General features: G+C 65.3%; 3 protein-coding genes across 4 annotated transcripts; all 3 read right to left on the bottom strand.

Moving 5' to 3' along the window:
- Positions 1-8: 8 nt before the first annotated feature.
- Positions 9-3,431, bottom strand: LOC132245909 (glycoprotein-N-acetylgalactosamine 3-beta-galactosyltransferase 1-A-like). Its single transcript, XM_059719313.1, has 4 exons — positions 2,707-3,431; positions 1,915-2,102; positions 895-1,556; positions 9-367 (listed from the first exon to the last, which is right to left on the bottom strand). The coding sequence occupies exons 2-4, from the start codon at positions 2,054-2,056 to the stop codon at positions 101-103; spliced, it is 1,071 nt and encodes a 356-aa protein (XP_059575296.1). The 5' UTR covers positions 2,057-2,102; positions 2,707-3,431; the 3' UTR covers positions 9-100.
- Positions 3,432-3,505: 74 nt separating this feature from the next.
- LOC102575907 (glycoprotein-N-acetylgalactosamine 3-beta-galactosyltransferase 1-A) lies at positions 3,506-6,356 on the bottom strand. The gene is made up of 4 exons (XM_059719314.1): positions 6,276-6,356; positions 5,338-5,551; positions 4,407-5,071; positions 3,506-4,185 (listed from the first exon to the last, which is right to left on the bottom strand). Exons 2-4 carry the CDS (start codon positions 5,519-5,521, stop codon positions 3,994-3,996), a joined length of 1,041 nt encoding a protein of 346 aa, XP_059575297.1. The 5' UTR covers positions 5,522-5,551; positions 6,276-6,356; the 3' UTR covers positions 3,506-3,993.
- Positions 6,357-6,882: 526 nt separating this feature from the next.
- OS9 (OS9 endoplasmic reticulum lectin) lies at positions 6,883-14,296 on the bottom strand. 2 transcript variants are annotated; one of them, XM_059719283.1, is made up of 15 exons: positions 14,116-14,296; positions 12,616-12,792; positions 12,340-12,403; positions 11,982-12,058; positions 11,622-11,720; positions 11,008-11,209; positions 10,791-10,913; positions 10,417-10,502; positions 10,130-10,172; positions 9,886-9,974; positions 9,209-9,430; positions 8,878-9,064; positions 8,608-8,772; positions 8,256-8,368; positions 6,883-7,810 (listed from the first exon to the last, which is right to left on the bottom strand). In XM_059719283.1, exons 1-15 carry the CDS (start codon positions 14,257-14,259, stop codon positions 7,673-7,675), a joined length of 1,929 nt encoding a protein of 642 aa, XP_059575266.1. In that variant the 5' UTR covers positions 14,260-14,296; the 3' UTR covers positions 6,883-7,672. The 2 variants fall into 2 exon arrangements, with proteins under 2 accessions (XP_059575266.1, XP_059575267.1); XM_059719284.1 differs by having other exon boundaries at positions 9,949-9,974.
- Between the last annotated feature and the right edge of the window lie 4,602 nt (positions 14,297-18,898).

Genomic DNA, 18,898 nt, shown 5'->3' with positions numbered 1-18,898 from the left:
TTTTTCTTTCTGCTCCGGAAGTGGGGGGCAGTGAGGGAGGGCCGTGGCCATGTAGCATCTGGATGGTGCAGGGACCGGCCGAGCCCCCCAGGCCCCAGTACTAGGAACGAGGGAGATAAGTCACGTGGTTGTGGTTGGCACCACGGGCAAAGGGGCCAACCCCAGACCCCTGCGTCCGTCCACGCTCCGGCTGGCTCAGCTGCACACGGTCCTTGGTGGCAAGGGGAGTCTGCCCAGCAGGCACCGGCTGCCTCCGGGGCCGGTAGCCATAGGCGCGGAGGTGCCACGTGAAGTACTCCAGCTCATACATCTGCTCCGGGCTCACGTAATGGAAGGAGATGGTCAGGTCTGAGCAGCTCTGTGGGCCCTGAGGGGGCAAGGGGAGATGCCAGGCTGAGCTGGGGTAGGGAGGCAATAACCCCCCCCCCCAGCACTTCTCCTACCGCCTAGTTCCTGGTGCTACAGTGGGGACTCTATTACCCCCCACCCCCCATCCCTCACCCCATTGTGCTGAGTGCAGCCACAGCTGGGGATGGCACCACGATGGGGTCGTGAAGGGACTTCACCCCCCTGCCCCCATCACTCCAGACTTGGGGAGGGGGCTTCGCTTTACCCCAACCCAGGCCCTGTTTAGGAGCCCCACAGGGCATCACCGCCCCTCCCCTCCAGCTGGGCCTGGGGAAGATGGGGACAGTTGAGGATGAGACAAGGATGGGACTGAACCCTAGGGGCACAGACCCCCCCCCCACAGGGCACTGCCACTGGGCAGGGCTTATCAAGTGGGTGGAGCTAATGGAGGGCAGGTGGAGCCTGCTTATTAATGAGGGGCAGGGCAGTGAGCAGCCACAAGTGCCCTGGAAGCTCGGGGGGCAGCGGTGACCTGGGGGCACTTACCCCCAGCACGGGGTAGTAGGAGTAGCTGAGGTAGGAGGGATCCTTGGGGAAGGCGCCACGCAGGTGCCGCTCGGGCGGGAAGGCGTGGAAGGTCTCTTGGCCTGTGGCGTCCCGGGAGTCCCCAGCCTCCACCCCCATCTTTTCCATGCACCGGCCCAGGGCCAGGTCCTCCACGGGGCTCGTGTGGCTGCAGACCTGGGTCTGGAAGCCGGCCACAAAGCGGCGCAGGGCCTCGCGGCTCAGCACGTAGCCGGCCCCGCCGCTCATGTAGCCCTGTGCCACGAAGGGCCGGAAACGCTTGCCGAAGTAGATGGGGCGGTCGGGCGCATGGGCGGACAGCAGCCAGCGCAGGTTGTCCACAGCCACAAAGGTGTCATCGTCGGCTTTGAGGAACCAGTCGGCCTGGGCCAGGTAGTGCTGGTGCACGTGCTGGAAGGCCCGGATGGTTTTCCAGTACAGCTGGTCGCGACCCTCGCGGGTGCCCAGCCCCACGGCCGGGAAGGCGGCGTCAGCCTGCGAGCTCATGAACAGCACCACATTGCAGCGCCGTGCCCATGTGGCCCGCACGTGCCGCGCTTTGGTCTCCAGGCTCTGGGGCGCCGTCATCACCCAGCACAGGATGCGCACCTTGGAGAACAGCTCGGCCGCTGTCGTGTTGTCCTCTGGGGACACACAGAGATGCCGGCGGTGGCTTACACGGGTGCCCAGCTGGAAGCCTGCCCAACCCAGTGGCCTGCTTCCTCCCTCCCACCCCACAACAGGGCCTGGCTCATTTTCCTGGGTTTTGCCCACCATCATGTTGGGCTAGGAAGGGATTTTATCCCTTTCTTGGTGCTACAGGAGAAGATTTTTCACCTCCTCCCCCCACAAGTTTGGGGCTCTTGCTCCCATTCTGCAGCCCAGGAAAACTGAGGCAAACAGTTGGGAAGATGCCTGTAGGCCCAAAATACAACCCAGGCATCCTCTAGGCCCCCTACCCTGTGTGCATGGGTCTGGGTGGCAGGGAGGGTGGGCTCTCACCTGTGGGGTGCTCATGGATGACCCTATGGGCTAGCACAGGGAGGGACTTTAGGGTCAGCACTTTGGGGTCCAGCTGGGGCAGGAAGCTGAAGATGACAGTGAATCCAGCCACTATGCCCAAAGCCGTCCACAGCAGCTGCATGGCAGTACGGCCGGCCTGCAGAGGCAAATCCCGGCACAGGGAGCGGCTGTGTGGGGGGGGCACAATTAAGAGTCAGGAACAGCTGCTGCAAGGGTCAACCTCCCCCTCCCCCCCCAACATCAGAGACCCCCGCCCCAACCCCCAAAGCAGGTGCTCACACAGCAATCACCATGGAGTAACTCACCTGGGTTTACTCTGGGGTGAGGGGGCAGACGCACAGGTGCCCCCCCCCCCCCCCAACAAAGAGCTGCTATTGCAGCACACAGCCACTGGGGGCAGCCAGGGTGTGGGCACATGGGGTAAATGGCCCTGGGTGGGGGCAGGGGAGGGGGCACATCCCATGCTTGTGGCCCATAGCTTTAGCCACATGGGCCTGGCTGGGGTGGGGGGTCTTGTTGGGGGTCAATAGAGCAGAGGGCTTGGGGGGGTGAATGTGGGGGGGGGTGCAATGGAGACTGGGACCCTGACCATGGCCCCCTTCTCACCATGGCTATCTGTGAGGATGGGGGGCAGGACCTTGTGGTTCCCCAGACCTCACCTAGGGGTTGGGGGGGCTGTGGCTGGCAGAGCAGGGGGGCACCCCCAACCCCCAACCTCCCAGACCCTAACCCTGTACTGCCCCCCCCCCCCCCCCCACAACCCCCGCTCACCTGGCTGGTCTGCGCCCTGCTCCGTGCCTGGAGCCAGTTTCCTAGGCCCCTCCCGGAGCGGCACCTACTCCAGCGATGTCACTGGGTGCTCCTGGCTTGCGAAACCGGCCTGGCCCCGCCTGCCATGCCTGCGTACCGGGGGTGCTGGGCGGTGCTGACGCCAAAGGGCAGGCGGCAAAGGAAGGGCAAAAGGGCATTGCTTGCGGGGGGGCAGGATATGGGGTGGGGTTTGCACTTACTTATGTTGCAGGTGCCAGACAGGGCCTGAGCTGGACCTATTGCCCAACTGTGTGTGTGTGGGGGGGGGGCTGCCTCAAGGAGGTGTGGGGGTCTGCACCCACCTGTGATTAAGGGGAGGGGGGTGCCCAAGTGTTGCCAGTTGCAGGTGGGGGGGAACAGGAGGGCAAGCTTGGGTGAATGGGACACAGCTGGAGGGGGTTGGGGATGAATGCCCCTAAACCCCAGCCAGGTCCCCGAGGGGGCGCAGGGGGCAGCTCTTACCCAGTGTTGACACCGTGGGAGTAGTGCCAGGGCGGGGCTATCTGCCGGCTGTTTGCCCAGGGTGAGGCAACCCCGGGAACATCCCTGCCGTTGCCTGCCACCACCCTGCCCCCCCGGAAGCAAGACCTGGGCTAGGGCTCAACAGGGTGATTGGGGCTGGGGGAACGGATATGCCCCCAACCCTCCTGCCCCCATCATGGAGGCACAACCAGCAGCACCCTCTGTGGCGTGGCCAGGGGCATCAAGGCAGAGGCCAAACCAGGGATCCTGAGGGGAGGGCAAAAAGCCAGACACCAGGTTTATTCTTGTACCAAAGGAGCATTTATTCATAGAGACACCCCCACTGCCCCCCGCCCCCAGGGCAGGGCTGGACAGCCCCAGGTGCCACAGAGGGAACAGCCAGTGGGGCTGAGATGCTACAGATCAGTCTATGAAGTGCTATGATCCACAGTGCTATCCGCTTTGGTGTGGCCCATGGCAGGCCCCCTCATCCCCCATCGTGGGGGAGCTGTGGTCAAGTGGCCACTTTTGCCCCCTCCCCCCCACTTTCATCCCAGGGCAGATTCTCCCTGCAAGTCTGCCCCCCCAACCACCCTCCTTCCTTAGGAGCCACTCACCCTGGCATCCCAGCTCCCACGCCTCATGGCCCAGGGGAAAAGCCCCCGCTCTACTGGGTGCCACAGCTGGGGGGGGCCGCACACCAGGCTCACTTCTCTGGAGGGAGGGCAGGGGAAGGCACTGCTGCACGCCCTTGGCTCACATGCCATGGAGCTGTGCTGCCCCACTCTACCGTCTCCGGCTGCCCTTTGCCAGCTGCGTGGCATTGCCCCCATCCCAGTCCTGGAGGCGCGGGGGTGGCTGGTAGCGGGGGTGGTAGCCGTAGGCACGGAGGTGGTGGGCGAAGTACTCCAGTGTGTACATCAGCTCCCCATTCACGTAGTGGAAGGACACGGCCAGGTCTGAGCAGCACTGAGGCCCCTGCGGAGAAGAGAGGATGTGGCGGGGCAGTAAAACAACAGCTCCCCCACTCCCAGCAGCCACGTCCCAGGCCAGCACCCCAGGAACCCCCCACCCAGGATCAGACCACGGCTCATCGAGCCCCCTCCTGCTGGGAGCCCATCACCGTGGCCTCTGGGCTGGGGGTGTATTGTAATGGGAGGTAATGAGGGCCACGGGGAAGCCGCTGGGCAGCCACGTACCTCCACAATGGGGTAGTAGCAGTAGTTCCAGTACCAGAAGCTCTTGGAAAACTTCCCAGTAAGGTGAGATTCGGGCGGGAAGGGGTGGAAGGTCTCGCGGCCCAGCGTGTCCCGGGAGTCACCCGCCTCTACCCCCATCTTCTCCAGGCACTGGCCCAGGGCCAGGTCCTCCACGGGGCTCGTGTGGCTGCAGACCTGGGTCTGGAAGCCGGCCACAAAGCGGCGCAGGGCCTCGCGGCTCAGCACGTAGCCGGCCCCGCCGCTCATGTAGCCCTGGCGGGCAAAGGGCTTGAAGCGTTTGCCGAAGTAGATGGGGCGGTCAGGTGCGTGGGCGGACAGCAGCCAGCGCAGGTTGTCCACAGCCACAAAGGTGTCATCGTCGGCTTTGAGGAACCAGTCGGCCTGGGCCAGGTAGTGCTGGTGCACGTGCTGGAAGGCCCGGATGGTTTTCCAGTACAGCTGGTCGCGACCCTCGCGAGTGCCCAGCCCCACAGCCGGGAAGGCGGCGTCGGCCTGCGAGCTCATGAACAGCACCACATTGCAGCGCCGTGCCCATGTGGCCCGCACGTGCCGCGCTTTGGTCTCCAGGCTCTGGGGCGCCGTCATCACCCAGCACAGGATGCGCACCTTGGAGAACAGCTCGGCCGCTGTCGTGTTGTTCTCGCCTGGGGGCCATGGGAGCATGGGGATGCATCCAGAAGATGCCCATGGCCCCCTCCACCCACCCATATTAACCCTGCCACAGACTGGGCCAGACATCCGGAGATGGAGATGGTGATCAGGAAATGGCACTGGAGCTCAGTCCGATGTTAGTAAATGGAGCTGGCAGGGGTGCTGTGTGGGCCCCACCCCAGCTCAGGTGCCCACGTGTCCCCCCCAAGCAGGGCCAGGCACATCAAGCCACCCCCGTGAGCCATGGGGTGGCACTCACCTGGGAGGGGCGGGTGGAGAGCACCAAGGAGAGCTGGCCCAGGGGCAAGGGTGGCACGGCGCGGTGAGTCCTTGGGGGGCAGAGGGAGCGGCGCGCTGTGCAGCAAGTAGAAGGCGACGGCGAAGCCGGCCACAATGCCCGTGTTGAAGGCCAGCCATGAAGACTTGAGACCCAGCACAGCCATGGCACCGGCTGCTCTGGGCACCTGGCGTGGCTTTGTGAGGGGTGGGAACAGCGCTGGGTCAGATGGTTTGAGCCAGCACCACCTGCTCCACAGATTAATGGTTAAGCTGCTCGTTAAAGTGTCACCACAGCAAGCAAAGGAAAGTTCACAGCTTGCGCCAGCCTCGGATATACTCCCTTGCCCCTACCTAGGGTGGCATCGAACTAGCCCTGTGCCCAGCTCGGAACTGGCGTGCAAGTGAGGCGGATGCCCGTGGAGAAACCCAGAGTCATCGCAGCGGGCTGGGGGAGGGGGCACAGGAGCAGCCCGCCAGGCCTGGCAGTGCCCCCCTGGCAGGGATCTGGGCATCCCAGGCAGCTGGGCCCAGCCAATGCATTATTAATTAGCATTGAGCTGCTGCTAATGACGCGGCAGGTCCCAGGGGGCAGCTGGAAGCCAGCTGAGAATTGGGGGGCACCCCCTAGCCTAGATGGGGCAAAGGGTGGGAGCAGAGAGGATGAGGGGGTTGAACCTGCCCCGTGGGGGGTGGAGCACGACGCCCGCCCCGTATACCCCTCCCCGGGGGCCCCAGGGATGGAGGTGTTTGCATGGCAACAGACTGGGGGATGCCCCAACACACTCCTGCCCCCCCCCCCCGGGCCTTATACCCCTTCCAATGCAACTGCCCCCCCCACGACTTACCCCCCTCGTGCCCGCAGCCCAGCCTGGGGCGGGGATTGGGGGTCCCCGGGGGGGGGGAGGAAGGGCGGGTTACCTTGCCGGACCGGACACGCCGGGGGCTACATTGTATCCAGCCAGCAGCGGGGCCCCAGGGCCCCGCCCTCCCCCAAGGTCATTGGCTACCGCTGGCCGAGCCCCGCCTCTGATTGGTGCTGAAGCCCTGCCCCACAACCAGGGTGGGGGGGGGGCAGTGCCGTGATCGGGCCCCCCCCAGGGCAGGTGGATCCGGTCCGGCCAGATTCCCGCCTGGGGCTGGGTGCGGGAGCCGTCCAGCCCTGCCCCCGGGGCCTGGGCCCCCCCACAAGCTGGCAGGGCAGGGCTGGCACGGCACATGCCCCCACCCAAAAGGGCAGGGGAGAACTCCCCCTGCCGGTGGGCACAGCCTGGCACCCACTTGCCCCCTCTCCAGGCATTGGAGGTGCGCACTGCCCAGGTAGGCCAATGAGGGCAGAGCCCCGGCTTGCGGGATACAGCCTGGCCCGGGGGGCATGGGTCCAGATCTGGGGTGGGCATGGCAGGTTGGCTCCTGGCACCCAGGGAGCTGAGCTGGGGGGGGGAGGGGGGCACACAGGGACAGACCCATGCCAGGCCCCAAGGGACTGGGGGGGGGGGGGTACCAGTGCCATCCCACGGAGCAGAGATAGAGACAACCGCACTTTATTGATGGAAATCCGATACAGGCCACAGCTGGGGGAGAGGGAAATGTCCCCCTAGCCCTGCCCCTTCCCACCCACCCACCCCGAGGACTGGGGGGTAGACAGACCCCTGCCCCAGGCAGGCACAGCACCCCCATTCCCCTCCTCTCTCCCTGTGAGACCCCTGTGAGGGAGTGGGGGCCCCAGTCTAGCTGGGGTGGGGACCCAGCACCCCAAAACAGAGGCAACAAGTCTCCAGGAAGAGGTGCCTCAAACCCAGAAGAGGGGGCACCACAGGGTGATGGCCCCTGGGCACCAGCCTGGCTCAGCCATGACACCCTGAGTTACAGCATTGCCTAGGGATCCCCCCCCTCCATGATGCCCCAACCAAGCATGGGCACCCTGCTCCAGGCCTTGGCATGAGGGAGAGGGGCTAAGACACTCCCTCACAGCCCGCCCTGGAGCAAGAATCTCCCCCCACCATATCCCTGCCTGTGCCCTCCCCCAGGCTGGGGGGAGAAAAGGCCAAGGCCAAACCCCCCCCCAGCTCTGCCCAGACAAGCAGCTGGCAAGGTCCTGGCGCCCCTTAATAGCTGGCACCATCCTGGCCTTTTCATTAGTGCGTGCAAGGCAGATCACACCCATGTACAAATGCCACCATTGGGCATGGCGGGGGGGCTCATAGCAGAGGGCACTAGAGAACACGCTCCCCCACCCCCTCAAGCAATTGCCATAGTAACAGCCCGATCACTCCCCCCCCCAGCCCCCGGGGTGGGGGGGTGCCAGGCGTGGGTGCTCAGAAGTCCGGCTCCTCAGGGTCAGCACTGGTGGGCACAGGGGGGTCGTCCTGGCGCCGGCCCCACACCAGGCGGTAGTTGTCCTCCAGCTGCTGCTGCCGCCGGCGCTCCTTGTGGGCCTCCTCTGTGCCCTGGATCTGGAGGGCAGGGATGGCGGGGGGGGGGTCACAGTATGCTCCCCAACAGGCTATGATCTCCCCAGCCCCTGAGGTGAAAATGGCACCGTCCCTTTAAGCCTGGGTGCCAGGGCAGAGACATCCCCCCATAACCTCTTCCCAGAACCAGAAAGGGGGACCCCCCCACCCCTGCAGACCACACAGCCCTCCCAACAGCCCAGCTGCTCCTCCCCAGAGCTGGCCGCATCAGAAAGGGATTGTGGGGAAGGGTGGAAGGGGCACGGCTTTGTGGGTAAAGGAAACTAAGGATGCCCAGACTCCTGGATCCCTTCCCCCACTGCTTGGCTTGGGCCTGGTTCCCTGGAGGGGTCAGCCAGAGCCAAGGAAAAATCCCTGATAGAGGCCAAAAGAGGGGTCAAGGTCATTAGGAAGCCCCGCCCCCTGCCCAGAGGCCCCACCCCCTCACCAGGATGTTGAAAAAGATGTCCTTGAGATGGCGGGTGTCCTCGTCAGAGAGCCAGTGGGCATCATCCTCGTCCCCAAAGCCGCCCGGCGTCATGATCTTGATCTCGATCTTCCCTGCCAGGCAGCAGCACCCACAGGGTCAGGCAGGTCTGGACCCCCCCATGCCTGCCAGTGCCAGGTACAGAGCCCCGGAGCCAGTGCTGCCTGGATGCCAGAGTTCCCCAGGATGTGGCACCTCCCCATACACCCCCCCCCCCCCAACAAAGCCCAAGCCCAAGCCTTAGCTTGCCCCAGACAATGAGCAGTTCTGGGTGTCCCCCGGGCAGCACCAGGCCCCACGCCCATGCCCTCACCTTCAGCCTTGAGCCCCTCACGGTCCAGCAGGTCCCGGACTTCACGCTCGAGGTGGCGCAGCCGTGGGCTCTCATTGCCCTGCTCCCGCACGCGCAGCTCCTTCTGCAGAGTGCTGCCCGGGCGCACCCGGGTCACCCGCACCCTCACCCGCTCATCCGTACCATCTAGGGGAGGAAGAGAGGGGATCAGTGCCCGGGGCAAGGCCCAGGGGCCCCATAACTAGCGGGGCACAGGCTGGCACCCCCCAGCTCCTCCCCAGGGTGCTGTACCAGCCTCCGGCTTGGTAGCAGGGCTGATGTCATCTTCAGCCTCCTCCTCCTCCTTGTGCCCCTTGGGGGCACCGGTGCCCGTGTCCAGGCGGTCGATGAGCTTGTTGAGGGTGGAAGCCAGTGACTTGGAAGCCCGGGTGCGGTCAAACTCACCCTTCAGGCCCTCGGTCTCCAGCTCGTCCTCGACCTACAGAAGATGCAGGGCAGGTGAGAGGACTCCTGGGTCCCTCCCCCACCAGCCAATAGTGGTTACAGGTGCAAGTGGCACCCCCTTGGGGCGATGCCCAGGGAACAGCAGTCCCCAAGCCGGCTGAGGGGGGCTGGGGCTCACCTCGTCCAGGATGTTGTCAAACTCCTTCTCCACGCGGGCCCGCACCTCGGCCCCCAGCCGTGGGGAGCGGGCACCAGGCAGCAGCTCCTGCAGCTCCTTCTCGAAGGCGCCCAGCAGCTCCGCCTCGGCCTCATCCTGCTCCTCCTCAGGGGGTTCAGGCCCTGCTGTCACCTCCTCGGGTTCAGGGGGCTCTGGGCTGAGGTCCGCTGCCTTTGCCTTGGCCTGAGTGTGTAGGGTGAATCAACAGTGAACCTGGCACAGCATGCATGCACTCCCCCCGGCACAAATGAATTCAGGCCCTGGGCTGGGATCTACCAGCTGGAACAAAGAGCCGGCAAGAACCTAAACCCCCTAGGCAGGGCTTGGTCCCATAGCCTTGGAGCTGCGGGTGCTCAAACTGCGTCTCAGGGTGTGAACATTCCTGTAGGGAAACTGAGGCACGGGGCTGGGGTAGGCCCTGAAGCTGAGCTAGAATCAGTTCTTAAGGGATGGGGGGCACCCAAGGGGCATTAGCCCCAGGACTTAGCTGGACACCTGGCAGCAGCGCCAATTAGCATGGGCACAACCCCTCACCAGTGCAGTTTAGTCACCAGAGGGCAGGGGGCCGCACGGTTGGTTTGCAGCTCCTCCCCCCAGCATGCCCAGCCCCATGCCAGCCCCTCCCAGTCCATGCCCACCTTCCGGGCACTTGCTTTCAGCTCTTCGATGAGCTGCACCAGGTCCCCCGGGCTCCGAATCACCTTGAAATGGATTTTCCGGTGGAAATCTGCAAGGGGCCAAAGCCCCAGGGGTGGGGGAGGAAGGGGCACATCAGGGTAGAGCTGGTGCCAGGGACCCCAATGCCCCCAAATCCTCCAGCTGGATGAGGCCATGGCACAAGCCCTTGCCCCGTGCCCCCCACACCTACGCGGAGGCACTCACCTGCCAGGGGGCCATCAGGCGCCTTTACTGTGGGTTCCTCCTCCTGTGTGGGAGCCAAAACAACACAACATGGTGGGGGCACGGCTGGGGTCACATGCCACCAACACCTTTGCAGCCAAGGCTGCTTAACCCCATGCTGCCCAGCCAGGGCTTTGCCCCCCCCATACCTGGCTGGACACAGACACACAGTGCCCCCTGCTGGCCCTGCCAGGAAGGAAGCAGGAGCCAGGACAGGAGTCAAGGGCACCCAGAGGATGGGCAAGGCACAGCACCCATGGCCCATGTACCTTGGTGGGGTCCAACGGGTCATCTGCTGTGGGTGGGGGGTCTCGGGGGCCAGCATTCTCTGCCGGGCTGGGAGCAGAGGGCTCACCTGGAACCAGACAGAGCAGTGCTGAGCGTGGCGCTGGGAGTAGGGGGGCCGTGCCCGCAGCTGCAGCCCCATCCCTACCTGGCACCTCCAGCCAAGCCTCCCACCCCCACTCAGGGAGAGAACCTGCCCCGCCCCCCCACCATAGTGAGTGCCTCCAGGTGGGTGTGGGTGTCCTTAAAGGGGCAGCGCCCCATTTGCAACCCAAGGATGCTCTCCAAGTGGCCTACACAAGCCAAGGCTCTTCCCCATCCCACACAGCTGAGGAACCCAGGAGTCCGACTGCCGTACCATCGAGGGAAGGGTCTTCCCTGGGTGGGGGCTTGGCCGGGCTGGGGTCCTGCTCACTCCAGAGCCGTGTGTCCAGCGTCCGTAGCTCCTCCGAGATCTCCTCCACCTTGCGCTTAGTGTCAGCTGAGGGAGGCCGAGGGCAGAGATCACACATGGGTGGGGGGGCAACCAGGCCCTGCCATCCGTATTGCCCCCCTCCCCCAGTCCGGATACTCACAGACTTGGGCCTGGACATACTGGAGGTACTGGGCAGGGCTTAGCGCAGGCTGGCAGCGGATGGGCTGGGGTGTGGCAGCTGCGGGTGGGCGTAGGAAGGGGTGGTGGCAGATGCGGGTCGTGTGCACTGTCAGCACATAGGAGCACGACTGTGGCTCATCCACCCGCGCGATGTAGTCACCCGAGCCCTCCTCGCACAGGAACTGGGGGGGAGGTGCAGGGGACATTAGTGTGGCCAGATCCCCCTACCCCCCAGGACCCCCCCCAACAAAGCACCCAGCCCCCCCCCCCCCCCCAATGCCTCCTCTAGCCAGAGCCCCTCACCCCCAATGATAACCCCTGCCCAGAGCTCCCTGGCCCACCCCTCCCCTCCCCTCCAGCCAGAGGCCCCCCACAAGCCCCTTCCCAGCCAGAGCCTCCCTGAGCCCTTTTCTAGCCAGATACCCCCACCTCGCAGGGTGTAATGACTCCTGGCAGCTAATTAGCACCCCCCACCCAATCACCACCCCTATGCCCACCCCAGAGGCCAGGAAAGCAGCACTGGGGGAGGACGCTGCCAACCAGCCAGGCAGTGAAAAGCCAGACCCTACCCCCCACAGCTGTTCCCCACCTTACCCGGACCTCAGCCTCTCTGGCGCGACCATTGAGGTCACACTTGGAGCCGTTGACGTAGGTCTGGCTATGATAGCGCTTGAGACGGTGCTGCTTCGAGGCCTGGGGGTGGGAAACCACAAGTCACTTCCTGCTTCAGGTGGAGAAACTGAGGCACACAGGTCACGGAAGAACCATAGAAAGTACATAGGTTCTGCTGCCAGAAAGCCAGGCCCTGCCGCCACTCACGAGCCAGCCTGTCCAGTCCCCCCAAGCCCACAGGAGACCCCAGCCCCCACTTTGCCCCAAAGAGCCCAGCCCCTGCTGATGCCTTCCCCTCATCCCACAGAAGCCCACCCCCCCATAACCCCCTATGCCCCGCACCTTGGCAGTCTCATTGTCCCAGTCAAAGGCAGATTGATAGTAGCCCAGGTACAGGACATCCCCCTTGATCTCCGACTCTACAGAGCCAAGGGCAAACAGTTACAGCCCGCACACCTGCGTGCGTGCAGCACCAGCATGCACGTGCATGCAGGGACACGGGTATTGGCAAGCCAGGCTCAGCTCTGTTATGACACTCGGGGATCCCTCATCCCATCTGGGCAAGGGAAGGGGAACATTAAATAAAGTGCGTGTAGGGGTGGAAACTGGCCACACAGGGCAGGGACACACGCATGTATGCACATACATGTTGCTGGGCCGGCAACATAACCCTAGCAGGAGTGTGGCCGGCCCGTGGTACCTTCAATGTGGTACTGCTGGATGTGCCTCCCGTAGCAGAACTCATATGTCCACCAGTCCTTGGTCTGGGGGAGGGAAGGTGGGTAACACGTGTGACTCCGGGCCCCCTCCAGTCACACATCACCCACCCCCCTCTCTGAGCCTGCCACGGCCTGCCTGAGCCTCGAACCAGTGGGCGCAAAGGGGGGGGGGGGCGACCCCCACCCGCTCCCCAGCAGGCTTTGTGGTGGGCACCTCCCATCCCACGTCCAGCCTCCGGTGCAGGCAGGTGCCTTACCTTACGGAGACAGGGCGCAGCACCCATGGGCCGCAGCAGCTCCATGATGCCCAGCCCGCTGTAACCCCGGGGGTCATCTTCAGGCTCCCGGTGGATCTTGATGGCAGCCGGCGGCAGGCGGCATTCGTACTTCTGCTTGTACTTGGAGGAGATGGTCACCACGTCCTCGGCCCGGCTCTGGGGGAGTGGGATACAGGGCCATCAGGGTTCTCCTGGGCTCTGTGTCCAGCCACCGGCACCAGGACCAGGGCAAAGGGCACCATTGGCTCCTCCCTGGCCCATCTGACCCATGACCCTCATCAGCAGTTTGCTCGTAGCCTCATGCAGCAACCCTGGCTTCCCATGCTGCTGCCCCCATCCCTCTTGTACAACCCGGCCCAGAAGTGCAGCCACTTCTGGGGTGAAGCTCCAGGGGCAGAGCACAGGCCGGCCACCAAACCTGACGCGGCAACCTCAAAAGTCTTGCTTCTGCTTTCTAGAAAGATTTGCCTACAGAGCACCGCGATCAGATGACTTTAGGAAGGAGGAAGCAGGGGCCAGCAAGATACCGTTATCTCCAAACCCAGGCACAGTTCACCTTCTCTACCCTGCGCTTCCCCATCCGGACCCAGGCAGCCAGAGCCGCCAGCAACAGTCGCTGTTGGTGCCCAGCCCAGCTGGGGGTTTGCGCCCTGCCCTGCCACAGCCAAACAGGAGGTAAGGGACAGGGGGCACGGCACGTGGGGAAACAGAGGCACGAGGTGGGGGGGTTAGTGAGACCTAGGGTGGGCTCGGGAAGCAGCTAGTGATGGGTGCCCCCACCCCAGGGCACAGGGGAGACGGGGTGATGGGAGGTGCTGGGACCAGGTCAGGATGAAGCCCCCTCAGGGAGTGCCAGGGTTTCATAGACGGTAGGGGCTGGAAGGGACCTAGCAGGTCATCGGGTCCAGCCCCCCCCCCCCCGCTCTAGGCAGGAAGACGACTGAAGTTAGATAGACCGCAACCAGGTCCAGTCTCCTCTTGAAAGCCTCCAGGGTAGGCGACTGCATCACCTCTGGAGGAAGCTTATTCCTCAGTCGGGACTCCCTGACCGTGAAGTTTTCCCTGGAATTAAGCCTGAAGCGGTCTGCCGGGAATTTGTATCCAGTGGTCCTGCCCTTCCCCGCGCTGCCCTAGCGCACAGCTGTTCACCCAGCTCCCCACGCACTCCTCCTCCCGGAGAGCGGCAAGCCGCTATCAGGTCCCCTCGGCCGTCTCTTCTTCGGGCTACAGACGCCCGGGTCCCTCAGCCTCTCCTGGCGCGTCCCCGACCAGGCGGGTGGCTCTTCTCTGCACCCGCTCCGGTTTGCCCACGTTGAAGCGCGGCGCCCAGAATTGGACGCTGCCCTCCCGCTGCGGCCTCACCAGCGCCGAGCACAGCGGGGGGGGGGGCCCTCGGGCAGTCTGACACGGGGGGGGGGGGCGTGTCCCGGGGGGGGCGCCCACCTCCCCCACAACCCTAGCCCGGCCCCTTGGTCCCACCTGCCCGGCCAGCACGGGCTCGGCCGCGATCTCGATGCCGTACTTGAGGTCGCTGAGCTCCTGCAGGTTGAGCGCGGCCCCGGCGCGGCCCGGGCCCAGCAGCGCCAAGGCCAACGCCGGGAGCAGCACCCACCGCGCCGCCATCTTGCTCCCTCCCTCCTACCCGCCGCCGCCGCTGCTTCCGCCCGTCCCCGCAGGGCCTCGCGCCGCCTCTCCCGCGCCGCCGCGGAGCGCCGTGCGATTGGGTCTCTCTCCCTGCCAATCACCGCTGCCGCTTTTTCATTGGCCGCCAGCTAAGAGCGCGTGAGGCCGGACAGGGACTGTCACCCGGGAGGCTGGGATTGGTCCGCGTCTACCCTCGCAGCGGCAAGGAGGAGCTAGTGGCGTGATTCTGAGCGCTTTTAAAGGGCCAGCGGCATCAGGGAGCCGAGTCCCTGGCGGCCGCTCTGCGGCCGCGGGAAGGAGGGGATTGGTTGAACGAGATCACATGACCCAAAGGAGCTGTCACCGTGCTCAAGGGCTGGGACGAGGCACGTGGGCGGGGCCCTGGGGCAGAGGGCGATGGCCGGCTTGCATTCAGCCTGGGGCTGGGGCTGGGGGGCCACCAGCTGAGATGGAGAGGGGGTCTCTGGGTCCCCCAATGCCCTCTGACCTGACTCAGGGGTGGGATCCTGCTCCGGGGCAGTGGTGCTAGGGCAGCAGCCCTGGGGTAGGGGGGTGATGGCAGGCCTGAATCCAGCCTAGGGCGGGTGGCCCACCAGCTGAGATGGGGAGGGGGTCTCTGGGCCCCCCAATGCCCTCTGACCTGACCCAGAGGTGGGATCCTGCTCCGGGGTGGTGGCGCTGGGGGCAGCAACCCTGGGACAGGCTGGGCAGAGGCCAGGCGAGGCAGCTGGTTACTTCCTCCACAACTGCATGCTTGCTCGCATGCCAAAAAAAGAAGCAGCCAGACCAGGGAGGAAACACGGCCTGCTGAGCACACCTCACCATGGCCCCAGCCCGCTGTACCCAGAGGAAGGGCGAAGGCCGGCCAGGGCCCATCTCACCTGGGATCGGCCTCCGGGTCGTGGGGGGAACCCCCCACCCACACCCAGCGCCACCCCCTTGCCCTGGGCATGGGGTCACTGCGGATCCCAGAGTGCCCGAGGCCACGTGCTCACTCCTGGCCTGGCCACCCGGCTTCAGGGATGTAGCAGCTCCGCACTGCCGGCCTGGTAACTGGAGCTAACCCTGCTCCTGTCAGAGCCATCCATTAGGAGCAGCAAATTAAAAGCTTTTTTCTATGTAATGAATAGAAGATGCGGTTAGGGTCAGGGCCCGGGTGATGCCCTCACCTGCTGCTTCCCAGGCCCCAGATTTGTGGGCACCAGCTGGGCACCAAAGCTGTGGCTGAGCTGGGTACCCCAAGGCTCACGGGCCAGGCCCAGGGGAGCTCCCCTTTCTCCTTCATTCAGCAATAGGAAGGGAAATTCCTTCCCGCTGGTCCACCCCAGAGCTAGCCGCATTAGCAAAGCCTGGCCCCCGGTTCAATGCTAGGAGGATACATGGAGGGTTAAAGCCGGGTGTTCTCCACTCCAGAGACACCCGCCGCACAGCCTGGGCCCAGCCCAGGGAGCAGCCACCCACCCCCGGGAGCACAATGAACCCCTTTGTGCCCAGCCCCAGGGCCACTCGGCACGGACACAACGAGGGGGATTGTTATCTGGGGAGAACATCTGCATCCAGGCCCGGGCTCCCCTGCGGCTCTTGCCTGCCCGCGGCCTGCCAAGCCCCGCCTGGCACCCTGCCCGGCTTAAACACCCGGGCTCAATCCCAGCTAGTTATGAGACTGCGGTGGATCAGGGCCTCTGGGAGTGGATGGAGGGGAGCGAGCAGGGGAGGCCCCCGGGGCAGGGGAATCAGCCCCATCCCTGGCAAGGAGCCTAGGAGGTCTCAGCCCTGGGCCTTGCCCTGCCCTGCTCCTCCAGGCACCCATCCTGCTGCATGCCTCAGTTTCCCCACTTGGGACAGCTGCATTACACATCCCTGCATCCCGCTGTGTCCTCCCCAGCTGGGAGCTGACACGAGCCCCTACTTGGGGGTCCTGACAATATCTCCCCCCACCTCCAGCTACAGAGAGGGGCCACGCAGACCCTCGGGACACCTGGTCCCACTCCCAGCTCAGCACCCGCCCAGGGGATATTGTCTGTGCAGGGCCTGGCGCTGCACCCCTGGCTGGGGGCAATGCACCTAATAATACCCCAGCCCCCCCACCCCCCGGGGTGGACTCCCCCCTCCCCACCCTCTGGGAGCTCCTGGGGGGCCCCGATCCTGGGCACTGCCAAGCAGGGGGGCAAAGGGGGGGTGTCCCAAAATAGCCCCTCCTCCTCCCTTTGTGCGGGGATCCCTTTGTCTGAGCCCAGGAAGCCCCCCCCCCCGGACCCCCGGAGCCAGGCAGGGGCTGGGGGGGGCGGGGACCCGCAGTCAGTCCCGCCGGGGGCCGCCAGGGGCGCCGCCGGTCCCCGGCCGGGGCCGCGCATCCTGCATCCCTCCCGCATCCCGCATCCTGCATCCCGCCCGCGCCGGGCCCCGCCGGGAGGATGTGAGCGAGCCCGGGCGAGCCCCTCCGCAGGGCACAGGTAGGGCGCGGGCAGCGCGCCGGGGGGCTGCGGTATTGCCCCCCCCCCACATGCCTGGCATGGGGCAGGGAGGGGTGGCAGCACTGGGGGGGCTGGATTGGGTCCTACCTGCCCCCCCCCCCCCGGCCTTGCACTGGAGCCAGACAATAGCAGATCCCCCCGTACCCTCTCCTGGCACCCCCCCCCCCCCACACACACACACATAGTGGAATCGGGGGGGGGGGGCTTGCTGGGTACTCTGCCCTCCCCCTCCCCAAAGCCTGGCAGGGGGCAGGGGTGGTAGCAGCCCTGGGGAGGGCCTGGATTGGGTCCTACCTGCCCCCCCCCCAGCCTTGCATTGCAGCTAGACAATAGCAGAGCTCCCCCCCCCCCACACACACACACACACAAGGGGGGATTCACCGGGCACCACCCAAAGGCAGCCGCCATCCGTGCCCAGGCAGGGGGAGCATGGGAGGGGCATTTGGGGCTCTCCCTTCTCTGGTTGCATTCACCCTGGGGTGCTTCATGGGTTATCTGGGTGCCTCCCGCTTGGGTACCTGCCCCCCTTAGGTTCATCCAGAGGCAAAGGGGCATGGGAAGGTGCCTCCCACCAAGGTGGCACCAGGCACCCCCCCCATTTGCCATAAGCCAGGAGGCTGCAGAGGCTGCCCTGGGCCCCAGCCAGGCCCGGGGAGGCACAGACAATGCCGGGTTTCAGCATTGTTCCAGTGCCTGCCCCTGCCCAGGGGCACTGCAGGACTCTGCTGGTGGGGGGGCAGGGCAAGGAGAGTTGGCATCAGAGAGGGGCTTTGCCCAGCTCTGCTGCACCCCACTGAATGGGGGGTCCCCACTCCACCCCCCTGAGCAGGAGACAGGCACTGGAAGCCCAGACAGCCCCTGCCAGGCCCTCTGCACCCTGGGGCTGCACGGTCACCTGGCCCCAGAAGCCCCCCACCCAGCCCAGTGTCTTTCCCCCAGGCTGGTGCTGCCCAGAGGCCATGCCCGTGCCCAAGTGAGGTGAGGGGCTCCATGCCCACGGCCCGACAAGCCCAGGAAGTGCCAAGCACGCGGACCAAGGTGAGCATGGGCAAGGCTGGGGGGAGGGGGCGGGTGAGCCAACCCTTGGCAGGGATGGGGAGCACCCAGCACTGGGGGGGTGGGGCGGGTGGCTGGAGGAGGGTCAGCCCTCCCAGGGCCTTCCTACAATGCCCTGCTGCAATCGCCCCAAGAGCCAGGCATGAGTGAGCAAGGTGCCAAGGGAGATGCCACCCCCTCTGCATCCCACAATGCATTGCAGCTGTGCCCCCACAAGGCAGCAAAGGATGCTGGGATGCCTCCCCCAATGCACCATCGCCTATGAGCTCCTAGCCCTGCCTACTCCGTACCTGCTTGGTGGAGGGGGTCCCTGGGGCCTGGCTGCGGCCCTTGCCCCCCCACCTTGCCAGCCACACCCTCTGGCTGCCTCCCCTCCCCTGCATCCAGGGCTGGGCACTGATTTATTTGAATTGCAAACTCCAGGCTTCTCCTTCCTGCCTAAGCAGCGCAGGGCTGGGTGAGAAGGCATGGAGGGGAGACCCACCCACCCTGCAGGCCCTGTCACTGTCCTGTTGCCCTTGGTCCACCTCCTTCAGGCTCGTTGCAGTGGGTGGGAGAGCTTCTCCTCCCCAGAGCTGGTTGGTTGCATCGGGGTGCAGCACTGGATGGGAGCAGCATGATCCAGTGCCAGGCCACGTGCAGACCTCTTATGGGTGCCAAGGGAGAGTCGTGGGGAGGGAGGGTGGGAGCCAAACAACCGCACCAACTAATTAGCAAATGAGGGCATTTGAGCCAAGAGGTTGCTTGGCATTTTTGTGTCAGTCCCAACCTTCAGCAAACAGGATTGGGGGAAGTGGGGGGGGCTCACTTCCAGCAGTGGAAACTGAGGCACGGAGCAGGTCGGACGGGCACCCCTGGATTCCCCCCAACCCCTGTGGCTCTGGTTGGGGGCAGGGCTGTGCCACTGTTGCCCCTCGCTCCTCACCCCCTGGCAGGTAGGATCCCCTCAGGGAAGCGGACGGGTGACACCCGGGAGTCTGCAGCCCAAAACCTGGCACCTCCCTTCCCTGCCCCCCTCCCATGCAACACCCTGGGGGGTGCTGGGCACGGAGGGAGCCTGGCACACCCTGCAAAGGTGTCCTTGAGCC

The sequence above is a fragment of the Alligator mississippiensis genome, chromosome 15, assembly GCF_030867095.1.
Source record: "Alligator mississippiensis isolate rAllMis1 chromosome 15, rAllMis1, whole genome shotgun sequence".
Classification (NCBI taxonomy): Eukaryota; Metazoa; Chordata; order Crocodylia; family Alligatoridae; genus Alligator; species Alligator mississippiensis.
The sequence above is the reverse complement of the archived record's forward strand: the minus strand, read 5'-3'. Positions and strand labels throughout refer to the sequence as shown.